A 13176-nucleotide genomic window follows, 5' to 3' on the forward strand; every position below is an offset into this window, starting at 1 on the left:
AACTCAGCTCCTCACACAACTCACATCAGGCCTAATCTGTAGACAACTTAAAAGAGGTGGAACACAGTTGAACATATTCAATACTTTCACTGCCTAAGCACTCAAGTATTTCATGTAAATTGTTAGCCTGTTTTCTTTCTCAGTCTCATTGGTCTGATGTCCTACTTAAAATATTTGTGACTGCACAGAGTTGTCATTTATGGTCTCTTTTAGCATCAATTATTTTCTAACCTAGAAAATTACCTTTTAGATTTAGAACCCAGAGCTTTGCAATGCTAAACACAAATGTTATCCATTAAGTTACATGCACAGTCCTTTCATTTTCCTTCTTCCTCTCTCTTCTTTCATAGATCGTGGGGCTTGAACTCTGGGCCTGGATGCTGTCCCTGAGCTCTTCAGCTCAAGGCTAGCACTGAACCACTAGAACCATAGGCCACTTCCGATTTTCAGGCGATTAAATGGAGATAAGAATCTCAAAGACTTTCCTGCCTGGGCTGGCTTTGTAACGTGATCCTCTCAGCCTCCTGAGTAGCTAAGATTACAGGCGTGAGCCACCTTGCCTGACAATCCTTTCATTTTCTTGATACAAGCTAAATGGAATACTGGGGTAGAAAGAGTATCATTTCTTCTTTTCGTAACTAGATTGCCTAAACCACTTTAAAATAATGTGAGTCCATCTCTTCCCTATTTCATCCCACATATGTAGTAACTTAGTTTTTAGTGACAGTAGCATTTAAACTCAAGGCCTTATGCTTTTAAAATATATATACCTTATTGGCTCAAATAGGGTCCTGCTTTTTTGCCCCTCAGGTCTGGACCAGGATTCTCCTGTTTAGCAATTTTCTCGAGTTGTAGGTCATGGTGCTTGATATTTCATAATCTTTCCGTTCTAATTTGGCCATTGTCCTAAGAGCCAACCAGCCTTTCATAATGACAGACTAGACTCCTGCCATTTTGTTACCTGTCATAATAATCTGGACCTTCTACCTAGAAAACTTGATCTCTGGCTTACATCTATTCAATCCTCAGGTTTCGGTTTAGATATTTTTTCCTACAAGTCAATTGTTCCCCATTCTGTCTGGCTTTGAATTAGGCTCTTCTCCTACACACCTCCCATATTACAGCATTCTTTCTCAATGTTTTCCTTTCAGTGTTTTTCAGTGAAAGCAGACATCATGTTTGTCTAGTTCAGTACTATATCCTTACTATCAAGTATTCAGGTATTGCTCCAGTGTTCTGATTAGAACAAAGTTGGACTCAATTTTATTTGGGGCCAAATAAAATTCTATTAAAAATATTGTATGTGAGTCAGGCATTGGCGGCTCACAGCTGTAATCCTAGCTAATCAAGAGGCTGAGATCTGAGGATCATGGTTTGAAGCCAGCCTGGACAGTAAAGTCCATGGCACTCAATCGACCATCAAAAAGCCAGAAGTGGAGCTGCGGCTCAAGTGGCAGGGCATTAGCTTGGAGTGAAAAAGCTAAGGGACAGTGCTCAGGCCATGAGTTCAAACCCAAGCCTAGCAAGTGCGACACTGAGCGACACACACACACACACACACACATACACACACCCCTGAGTTCAAACCCATGCCTAGCAAGTGCGACACACACACACGGTATGTTTTCTCGCCAGGCTCATTCCTTCATTTTCTTTTTCTGCGTTAATCATTGTTTTCCTTGTCTCTTCATGAGTCGTTCAGCCCCCATCTCCGTTACTCCGTCCTGTGGCTACTTTTTTCTTTTATATAAAGGACAGTCTTCTCTCACTGTCCTCAGCCCTATATGAGACGCTACCTTTCATGCCACTTGAGGAAAAGTTTGAGGGGAAAAAAAATCCATTCTCATTATTTTTTCCCTCCAAAGTTAGAGAAAAGAACGGATACTAAGATTGCCACAAGACCAAGAGCGATCATCAGTTCAGCAGGCTACACGGTCACCGCCACCCGCTGACTCAAGTAACAGTTCTTTCTCCCTCACCCGGAAACGGAAGAAGGAAAAGGAAAGCGGCGGAAGCCCCCTTTTAGGGATTTGTTTCCCTCAGATTACCCGTTAGGTGCGTCCCACTGCCCGGCGCCGATTGGCCTTTAGAACCGTCGCTCTCGGCCTTCTCGGCTTCCCATTAGTCCTTTAGGGGCTCCGCCCCCTGAGCAGGGCGGGAGATTCCGTGTGTAGCGCGCGGCCTCCTAACCTCCAGCGGCGCTCCGCGAGCTCCGCGTCTATTCCCGCGGCGGCGCGGTTTATGAGAACTCGGCATCTCAGGTTCCAACTGAAGGTTCCTTCCCGGCAACCGACCGCGGCTCGGCAGGGCGGCAGGAAGAGCGCTCCGGGGAGACCTAGCCCTGGGGACACCTGCTTCTCTTTCTTGCCGTAGCTCAGGACTCGTGAGGTGAGCCCTGGCGGGCCGAGCCCTGCGTCCAAGCTGGGGTTCCCGCGTCCAGGGTCGCGAGTCTCAGGACCTCTCCGGGCGCTCGGCCGGGGAGGGTTGCGGTGCCTCCCTCCTTCCCCTTTGCTGGGCCCGAGTGGACAACAGCCAACTGGACCGCAGGAGGAGGCGTGGGGCCCGCAGTCCGTAAATAAGTGCAGGGGTGAGACGCTGGGTCTGCGAAGACCATTTGTCAGTTTGTCTGCCTAACGGGGCTAGGCCTTCTGGGCAAACGACCTGGTAGCAACCTGACTGCCCCTGGCTGGTAAGAGCAGTGTAGGGATCCTTGAGGCAAGGAGATTGCCCGTGAGAAGGGAGGAATCACGAACCAAGGCTGCCTTTGGGACTAGAACCTTTGCTGTCATCTCAGCCTGGATGCTCCAGACGAGTCCTGCCAATTCCACCCTTGATAAATGTTGATAAACCGGTATCTTTCGGTAGGGCTTTTTAAAATGAAGGGCATTGAAGCGTTGCTTTGCATTTTAAAGTTGAAATCCTAATAGAACCATTACAGTGGTTAAATTGCAATCTCAGGATAAGTAGCATGACCCTAAGTACTGCTGTGTAATGACATGAATGTTAGGTGTGGCATGAAATGTGGAGATGTATAAAAGATGCATTTGGTTATATAGAAAAGTGAAAAATGCCAATACTAGGGAACATTTAGTGAAAACATGAAGTCAGGAAATTGTCATTTTGTTGCTGTTTGAACAGAATCTGCTTTGTAGTCCAGGCTGACCTCAAACTTGATGTTCTCCAGACTCAGCACCTTGACTACTGGAATTACAAGCATGTACCACCACACTGGCTACACAGTCTTATTTGATCTTCATGACTTTGGACAAAGCCATACAGCTGTGCAGTTGAGATTACAACCCACGTTTATCTGATAGATGTTTAACTGCTAATCTATGCTGCCATTTTTTTCAAGGATTAGATTTAAAAAGTTGTATTTGCTTCCAGAGGAAAGTGTAGTCATCTACCATGTATTTAACTACTTAAAAGAGATTGACAGCAGTTGCCAGTGGCTCACACCTCTAATCCTAGCTACTCAGGAGGCTGATATCTGAGGATCAAGGTTTGAAGCCAGACCAGGCAGGCTTATCTCCAATTAATTACCAGAAAACCCAAAGTGGCCCTGTGGCCCAAAGTGGTACAACCATAGCCTTGAGTGAAAAAGTTCAGGGATAGTGCCCAGGCCCTGAGTTCAAGCCCCCAGGACTGACCAAAAAGAAGAAACTGACCTATAAACAATCATGGTATTATTTTGAAAGGTCATAGGTGTTCATGATGTATATTTGCATTGTGTGATTGTTCGGCAGTGCTTTTTCAGGACCTTTGGATTGTTCATGAGATTTCTCCAATTGTGATTTTTGGTTTTGCTACATAGTTAAGTGCCTTACATCCAAAAAAGATGTTGTATTAATTGCATTCAGCTACAAACAAGAACTGAGTTAGGCTGTCTCTGTCTAGGCATTTAGTATACTTCAGGGAAACTACTTGGGAGGCTGAGATCCAGAGGATTGTGATTCGAGGTCAGCTTGGGCAGAAGAGTCCAAAGACTCCTGTCTAAACTGAAAGTAAGTGGGTTTGGTGGTGGATACTTGTCATCCCAGCCACAGTGGGGATTGAAAAACAGGAGGATTGCTATCTAGACTTATGCCCTGTCAGAAATTGAGACCCTATCTCAAAAACTACAAGCATAGACAAAAGGCTGAAGGTCTTCCTGACTCTGCAGTAGAATGCCTGTTCTAGCAAGCAAAAGGCCCTGAGTTAACACACACACACACACACACACACACACACACACGCACACACACGCACACACACCCCCCCCCCCCCATATACCTCCAGGCCTGGTGGCATATACCTTAATACTAGCACTTGGGAGGCATAGGCAGGAGAATCTCTAGTTCCAGGGAAACCTGGGCTATGTAGTGAGACATGAAATAAATTATCTTAGGGAAATTGCCCAATACAGTATTCATTTGCCTAGAACATTTGTTTTAAAATATTTTCCTAAGAAACTCCAAGCTTTTGCTAATAAGTATTGACTGACCTTTTCTCTTGGATTACCACAAAGCTCAAGGCCCAAGTCCTGTGTAAAACTTTGGTTTGGGGGCTAGGAATGTGGCTTAGTGGCAGAGTGCTTGCCTACCATGCATGAAGCCCTGGGTTTTATTCCTCAGTACCACTAACAGAAAAAATGGGAAGTGGTGCTGTGGCTCACTCAAGTGGTCAAGTGCTAGCCTTGAGCGAAAAAGAATTTCAGGGCAAGGGGCTGGGAATATGGCCTACTGGCAAGAGTGCTTGCCTTGTATACATGAAGCCCCGTGTTCGATTTCCCCAGTACCACATATAGAAAACGGCCAGAACTGGCGCTGTGGCTCAAGTGGTAGAGTGCTAACCTTGAGCAAAAAGAAGCCAGGGACAGTGCTCAAGCCCTGAGTCCAAGGCCCAGGCCTGGTGCAAAAATAAATGCAAAAATAAATAAATAAATAAATAAATAAATAAATAAAAATTCAGGGACAAAACCCAGGCCCTGAGTTCAAGCCCCAGGACTGGCCAAACAAAAACAAAACACACTAGACTGAGACTGTTTTTTTGCTTTTCCAAAATGCTTTTCCTAATCAAACTCCCTATTAATATTTAGTTTGTTTACCATTGGTTTTGTTTCATTCATTGTTACTAATTCAAATTCTTTGTAGAACACAGCAGTATGTAATTTAAAAATAGTTCAATCTGGCGACTTTTAAAGTATGCCTGATAGAACTAGATGTTTAATTTTATGATGTGAAAATTAGAAGAACAATAAAAGTCTTTGTATATTTGAAATACTGACATGTGAGAAAACAAGTAGATATGTTTTTAATAGTTTCCAGAGGCCAAAAGAAGCAGGTAAAATAATAGGTTTCTGTTCTGTCTAATAGAACAATCAGGAATTTAGCAATCTGAGGCTGAGTTTCAACTGTAGCACACTTTCAAGTTGTGGTTTGTTTGGTTGTGTGTGTGTGTATGCACGCGCATGTGCCAGTCATGGGGCTTAAACTCAGCCTGGACACTGTCCCTGTGCTTCTTTTGCTCAAGGTTAGTGCTCTACCACTTGAGCCACAGATCCACTTACAGCTTTTTCGGTAGTTTGTGGAGATAAGAATTTTACAGACTTTTCTGCCTGGTCTGGCTTCAAACTGTGATCCTTAGATCTCAGTTTCCTGAGTAGGTAGGATTTTAGGCATAAGCCACTGGTGCCAGGCTAATTGTGTGAGTTTTGGTAAATAATGTTTAACTGCAGTTTACTTATGTGAAAATTGGGACATTATGTATACACACACATACTCAAATATACACATACCTGAAAGACTGAGGATGTAATGAGCTGGTGGGTCGAGATGTGTTCGTATAATACAGTGCTTAACATATGACCTTCACAAAACCTGTTTCTAAACAAATATAAAGCAATTGTTACTTTTATTTTATACAAATGCCATGTAGGTGCATTAAACTTTTTCTCATATATGTACAGATTCCTCATAATAGAAAGCAATATCATGACTAGAAAATGGCCCAAGGACATGTGTTACTCTGGTGGTTGTATAAATTGTGGATGAAGTGGTAGAGTGCTTGACTAGCAAGTGCAATACTCTTGAAATTGATCCTCAGTACTGCCAATAACAATAGAAAATTGTGGCTGGTGTGTTTCTTTTCTTCTTAATGACTCTCAGGCCTGTAAATAAATTAGAATACATGTAAAGTACTCAAAACTATGTATAGCACATAATAACTGATTAAGTTTTCTCTTCTCAGTGACTTCTTGCCTGGTCTGGATCTTCTCAGTTTCAGGGCTCTCTGGCCAAAACGGTAATGGTCATTTTGTCTTTTACTATGCCTTCATAACAACTTTAGCTTTGTAGAGATATTTACTGTGTTTATTAAAACTCATGAATTTCTGCATTTTACTCTGTTTTTTTTTTTTTAATTGACCCTGACGGTTCTTTTTCCAATTACAGGTGACCTTGTCTGAATTTTCCAGCTACAGAATGCCTAGCACCTTAAGAGGTAATGAAATCTAAATTTAAGTGTGGCAGTTGTCAAAACTGTTTATCTTCATGCAAGTAACTTAGGACAGATATTCAGTAATTTTGTTAAAAGAAAAGGCAAAATCATGATTTATAAGAAAGAATGAGCCAAAATTTCAGCAAAAACAACGAATCTTCATTTACATTTCTTGGGGTAAACTGATTAAATAGCTGTAGTTGGAATTGTTTATTAGTTTTAGGCCATTAACATAACAAGTTTTTTTTTCTTCTTTTATTTATTTATTTATATTTTTTATTTTTTGCCAGTCCTGGGGCTTGAACTCAGGGCCTGAGCACTGTCCCTGGCTTCTTTTTATTTGAGGCTAGCACTCTGCCACTTGAGCCACAGTGCCACTTCCGGCTTTTGCTGTGTTTGTGGTGCTCAAGAATCAAACCCAGGGCTTCATGTATATGAGGTGAGCACTTTACCACTAGGCCATATCCCCAGCCCTTTCCTTTTTTTTTTTTTTGCCAGTCCTGGGGCTTGAACTCAGGGCCTGAGCACTGTCCCTGGCTTCTTTTTTGCTCAAGGCTAGCACTCTTCCTCTTAAACCACAGCACCATGTCTGGCCTTTTCTGTATATGTGGTGCTGAGGAATTGAACTCTGGGCTTCATGTATGCAAGGCAAACACTCTACCACTAGGCCACATTCCCAGCCCCATAACAAGTTTTGTTGTTTTTTTTTTTTGTTTGTTTGTTTGTTTTTTGGCCAGTCCTGGGACCTGGGCTCAGGGCCTGAGCACTGTCCCTGGCTTCTTTTTGCTCAAGGCTAACACTCTGCCACTTGGGCCACAGCGCCCCTTCTGGCCATTTTCTGTATATGTGGTGCTGGGGAATTGAACCCAGGGCTTCATGTATACGACGACGCAAGCACTCTTGCCACTAGGCCATATCCCCAGCCCCCCATAACAAGTTTTGAAAGCAAATTTTGTCAGAATAAAGGACAAGAACAATGGAAGGGATGACATTGATCAAGATATATTGCACTCAGAAATTTGCATTTTGAATTCAAAATTCATTATACAACTATTTAAAAATATCTAAAAAATAAATTTAATATAAAAATGTGTTGTTAGAATAGACAGAGTTAATCAAACCTTTGCTTGTCTAATTCTGAAGTTTAATTGAGGAACTGACTGTCATGCTGTAGAGACTCATATTTACTATTTAGCTACCATGATGCCTAGAAAGCCACAATTATAATTATAAAATATTTGGCAAGCATGCAATAAAAGTATAGGGAAGGGGGCTGGGAATATGGCCTACTGGTAGAGTGCTTGCCGTGCATACATGAAGCCCTGGGTTTGATTCCTTAGCACCACATACATAGAAAAAGCCAAAAGTGGTGCTGTGGCTCAAGTGGTAGAGTGCTAGACTTGAACAAAAAGAAGCCAGGGACAATGCTCAGGTCCTGAGTTCAAGCCTAAGGACTGGCAAAAAGAAAAGTATAGGGAAGTGCTTGAGGGTTATCTGAGATAATAAATTATACCCAGTAAATTATAAATATTAAAAGCACTCAAACCACTATTTGGGTATTGCTGTTCTAAACTTTCACATTAATGACCCCATTTCTGTTAGTGTAGTTGTTAGATAGATTTGAACTTTCTTTAAAAGCAGAATGCTTTCTTGAGATAGTATATTAGTTACTTGATTGGATTTGACTCTCAAATTGCACACCTCTTTCCCCAGACTGTATTTTTAGAGAATTGAGTTGCCTACATTAAACATAACAATACAATCATGTATAATACTTTTCCTACTTTAAAATGTTATATAAATATACCAGCTGTTGGTGGCTCATGCCTGTAATCCTAGCTGATCTTAGGAGGCAAATCTGAGGATCACAGCTCAAAGCCAGCCCTGTTTAGGAAAGTTTGTGAGGTATTATCTTCAAATACTCACCAAATGGCCACATGGCTCAAAGGGTAGAGCACCAGCCTTGAGTGAAAAACCTAAGGGACCATATCCAGGCCCTAAGATCAAGCTCCAGTACCAGTACATAAACACACCAAAAAAGTTAAATGAACATATGAGTTCATTTTATGACTGTTTAAAATATGTAGTGATAGGAATAGATTCTTCATCACATTTATTACTTCTTTTTAGGTTGGCCATGATGAGTAAATTGGAATTAAAGGAAGATAAGATGCTGGAGGTTCAATTTGTGGGAGATGATGATGTTCTTAATCACATTCTTGACAGAGAAGGAGGTACTGAGAGATTGATTGTACAGTTGAAGAGATGCTTATGGATTCTTTCATTTTAGAAAATACTGTAATACTTTATTTTGGAAATATAACTATTTGTTTTTGGAAATATATAGTTAATACAGTAAGGCTAAATCAAAACTGGTTTTTAGTTTGCCTCTTTCAAATTTTAATTGAAATTTAAGCCCTTGTTAAAAATGAATTGTTGAATAGTAGTAATAAATAACTACTTCTCATTGTGATTTAAAATAATATAATTTTGAACCACTCAAAATACTTTCAAAATGTATGTATTTTAATTCATATATGTAAATTGTAGGAGAGTAGAATGATCACTACTTTTAGTCAAGGAGAAAACACTGACTTATTTTCCAGCTCAAAAAAAAAAGTACCTATAAGGGTACTGGTGGCTTATGCCTGTAATCGTAGCTCCTCAGGAGGCTGAGAGCTGAGGATTGGAGTTTGAAGCCAACCCTGGGCAGTATTGTCTGGGAGACTCTTATCTCCAGTTAACCACCGGAAAATGGAAAGTGGCGATGTGGCTCAAAGTGATAGAGTGCTAGCTTTGAAAGTAAAAGCTCAGGGACAGTGCGTAGGCCCTGAGTTCAAGCCCTATGACCAACAAAACAACAACCAACTAACCTATTCAATTCTTTATAAAGAATTTATATCTGCCATATTTTAATACTTGAATGTTCTTATAGGAGCTAAAGTAAAAAAGGAGAAAACCCAGCTTTTGGTTAACCCCAAGAAAATAATAAAGAAGCCAGAATGTGAACTGGAGGAAGGCGACCAGGAAGTCTTAAAAGACCAGAACTATGTGGAAGTTTTGGGAAGAAATGTTCAAGGTATTTGATGGTGTGGGTTAGGGGCGGACACACAAGTAAAACATTTCCTTCAGGCTTTTCTTTGTTTCATTTTTAGATAAGTAACTCTTGAGTTTTTTTATTTTTTTTTACCTTAGCCTCTAGAGTTAGGATTATAGATGTGTCACCACAGACCTGTAAATCCTCATGCCTGTAAATCCTAGCTACTCAGGAAGCTGAGATCTGAGGATTGAAGTTCAAAGCCAGCCCGGGCAAGAAAGTCCATGAGACTCCTGTCTCCAATTAGCCACTGGAAAACTGGAAGTGGAGCTGTGGCTCAAATAGTAGAGCATTAACCTTGAGCTGAAAACCTCAGGGACAGCCCAGGCCAGGCCCAGGCCCAGAGTTCAAGCCCCACAACTGACCAAAAAAAAAAAAAAAATTACATAGATGTGTGTTACCACATCCAGACGTGATATTTGTACTTTTAACCTACTGAAAATATATTCATAATGCAAGTTATTATTACCTTGACTTTCTTCAGAAACAGCAGAAATATTCTTGGAAATAATATTGTTCCAATCTAGGCAGGTTTATGTTGTGATTTTGTTGTTGTTAGTTGATATTAAAAAAATTATTTTAAGTAGTTGTACAAAAGGGTTTCAGTTTACCAAGTCAGATTATGAGTACAATGCATCTTGATCAATGTCACCCTTCCCAATGTTCTCCTCCATATTGTTGTTTTTGAAACTGAGTATAGTCACAGTTGGCCTTGAACTCCTGCTTCAATCTTTGATTGCTGGGTTGTAGGCATATAGCACTGTGAGCTGTGTTGACTTTTTTTGTTTTTTACTTAAATAACATTTCTTCCAGATTTTACTTTAAAAATATTTTTTAAGACTTGAATTTTAGGGCTGGGAATATGGCCTAGTGGCAAGAGTGCTTGCCTTGTATACAGGAAGCCCTGGGTTCGATTCCTCGGCACCACATATAGAAAACGGCCAGAAGTAGCACTGTGGCTCAAGTGGCAGAGTGCTTCCCTGAACAAAAAAAAAAAAAAAAAAAGAAGCCAAGGACAGTGCTCAGGCCCTGAGTTCAAGCTCCAGGACTGGCCAAAAAAAAAAAAGACTTGAATTTTAAACTTGAATTATATTTTAGATTGTTTTGAGTATAAGGACACATCAATTCCAGATTGCTGTAAAAAATAAAGATAAAGAAAACAAATCAGTATTTTTGAGATATTGAAGGTGGAGTGATAGGGAAAAAAAAAAAAAATGGAGGGTCTTATAGCCAGACATAGTGATACATCAAAGCTACTTTGGGAGACTGAAGTAAGAGGATTCTAGTTCATGGCCAGTCTGGATAATATAGTAAGAATCTATGTCAAAAGAACACAAAACAGGCTGGGAATGTGGTCTAGTAGCAAGAGTGCTTGCCTTGTATTCCTGAAGCCCTGGGTTCAGTTTCTCAGCACCACATATATAGAAAGGCCAGAAGTGGCACTGTGGCTAAAGTGGCAGAACAAAAGAAACAAAAAAAAAAGCCAAGGATAGAGTCTGAGTTCAAGCTCCAGGACTGGCAAAAAAAAAAAAAAGAGAGAGAGAGAGAGACAAAACAACCCCCCCCCCCCCCCCCGGTTTTCCTTCCTTCTTGGTGCATTGGTACTCTTCTATTAATGCCATCTATCTTCCTCATGTATATGTTCCTGATGGTCTCATTCTTGACTCATAAGTGACTATCATAGCTAATCTTTGATCTTTTTATCATTTAAGCCATAAGGCCTATTATGTTTTAATTCTCATGGTTAAATGATCTGGTTTTTTACTTCCTGATTCTAGATTCTCAAAAGTGGATTTAGATTAAGTTCGGCTGAATAGACTACTACTTCCCATTAGGCTTAGGGGGCAGGGTAGAGGCTCCTGACTACACTGTTGACCTTTTTAGTACAGGTTCTGAATAGAACTTTGTATTCTTAACTGTTTATGCTAGCCCTAAGAAGAGAGTGAAGACAGTATTCAGTGAGAGAAACTAGTTTTTTAAAAAACAGTAAAAAATAGGGCTGGGGATATGGCCTAGTGGCAAGAGCACTTGCCTTGTATACATGAAGCCGTCGGTTCGATTCCCCAGCACCACATATACAGAAAATGGCCAGAAGTGGCGCTGCGGTTCAAGTGGCAGAGTGCTAGCCTTGAGCAAAAAGAAGCCAGGGACATTGTTCAGGCCCTGAGTCCAAGGCCCAGGACTGGCAAAACAAAAACAAAACAAAAAACAGTAAAAAATAGAAAAATATTGTAACAACACAGTGTGTCTAACATTTTTCCATACAACAGCATACATGGCAGATAGGGTGTATCAGCCCTGAGACCATTGCTTTGAAGCTCTGATTCCGCTGTCACTGTAGGCACTAACTGGCAACCACAGAGCGGTAGGAGGATCAGTAATACTCTAGACAGATGGAGCCCATGTTTTTTTTTGTTTTTTGTTTTGTGCCAGTCCTGGGGCTTAGATTCAGGGCCTGCGCACTGTCCCTGGCTTCTTTTTGCTCACAGCTAGTACTCTACCACTTGAGCTATAGCGCCACTTCTGGCTTTTTCTGTTTTATGTGGTGCTAAGGAATTGAACCCAAGGCTTCATGTATACGAGGTGAGCACTCTACCACCAGGCCATATTCCCAGCCCTGAAGCCCATATTTTATTTCTGCATACTGACCTTATTTTTGTCATTATCCTCTATGTTTTTTAGCTTTTCTTTTTTGAATCAGTGTATTACTCTATAGCTTCAGGCTGGTCTCCTTCCTTACTCTCTAGTCCTTGAGTTACAGGTTTGTGCTACCATTCCTAGCTTCTTAATTAATTTTGTGCCAGTGCTGAAGCTTGAACTCAGGGTATGGGTACTGTCCTTTAGATTTTTTGCTCAAGGCTAGCATACTACCACTTTGAGTCACAGTTCCACTTCCGGTTTTCTGGTGGCTAATTAGAGATAAGAGTCTCAAGGACTTTATTACCCCAGCTAGCTTTAAACCATGATCCTCAGATCTCAGCTTCCTGAATAGCAAGGATTACAGATGTGAGCCACCGGTGCCCAGCAAAAACCAATTTTTATTCTGTTGAGTATACCTACTGTTGCTGGGCACTGGTGGCTCATGCCTTTAATTATAGGTATTCAGAAGATAGAGATATGTGGATAATGGCTCAAAGCCAGCCTGAGCAGAAAAGTCTGTTAAACCCTTATCTCCAGTTAACTGGCAAGAAGCCAGAAGTCCAGTTGTGGTTCAAGAGATAGAGTAACAGCCTTGAATATAAAAGCTAAGGGTATGGAGAGACAAAGAACAAAAAGACAAACCATTCAAAGAGCAACACTTAGAAAACATTTGGTGTAAACTAACTACACAACTCTTGAGGGGAGAGGGATGGGGGAGGAGAAATGAGGGAGGAGGTAACAAATAGAACAAGAAATGTACTCACTGCTTTTCATATGAATCTGTAACCCATCTGTATCACACTTTGACGATAAAAAAAAAAGTAAAAAAAAAAGCTAAGGGACAGTGCCTAGGCACTGAATTCAAGCCTTAGTGTAAACACAAAAAATAAACTTGTTGGCAAGGATGTCGTTGTATACACCCATGCATTGTGAACATTTTTTGTAAGTTTTAATCTGTATTG

General features: G+C 41.0%; 1 protein-coding gene across 2 annotated transcripts in view; it reads left to right on the plus strand.

Moving 5' to 3' along the window:
* The first annotated feature begins 2151 nt into the window (after nucleotides 1–2151).
* Nucleotides 2152–13176, plus strand: part of Orc2 (origin recognition complex subunit 2) — a 46047-nt gene continuing 35022 nt past the window's right edge. The window contains exons 1-4 of one of the 2 annotated variants that reach the window (XM_048344986.1): nucleotides 2152–2388; nucleotides 6432–6480; nucleotides 8608–8711; nucleotides 9413–9556. In XM_048344986.1, coding sequence (XP_048200943.1) covers nucleotides 8615–8711; nucleotides 9413–9556 — 241 coding nt within the window. In that variant the 5' untranslated portion in view covers nucleotides 2152–2388; nucleotides 6432–6480; nucleotides 8608–8614. The remainder of the gene's footprint in view (nucleotides 2389–6431; nucleotides 6481–8607; nucleotides 8712–9412; nucleotides 9557–13176) is intronic. The other variant, XM_048344988.1, reaches the window with a different exon arrangement.

Source organism: Perognathus longimembris, chromosome 4 (assembly GCF_023159225.1).
Source record: "Perognathus longimembris pacificus isolate PPM17 chromosome 4, ASM2315922v1, whole genome shotgun sequence".
Taxonomy (NCBI): Eukaryota; Metazoa; Chordata; class Mammalia; order Rodentia; family Heteromyidae; genus Perognathus; species Perognathus longimembris.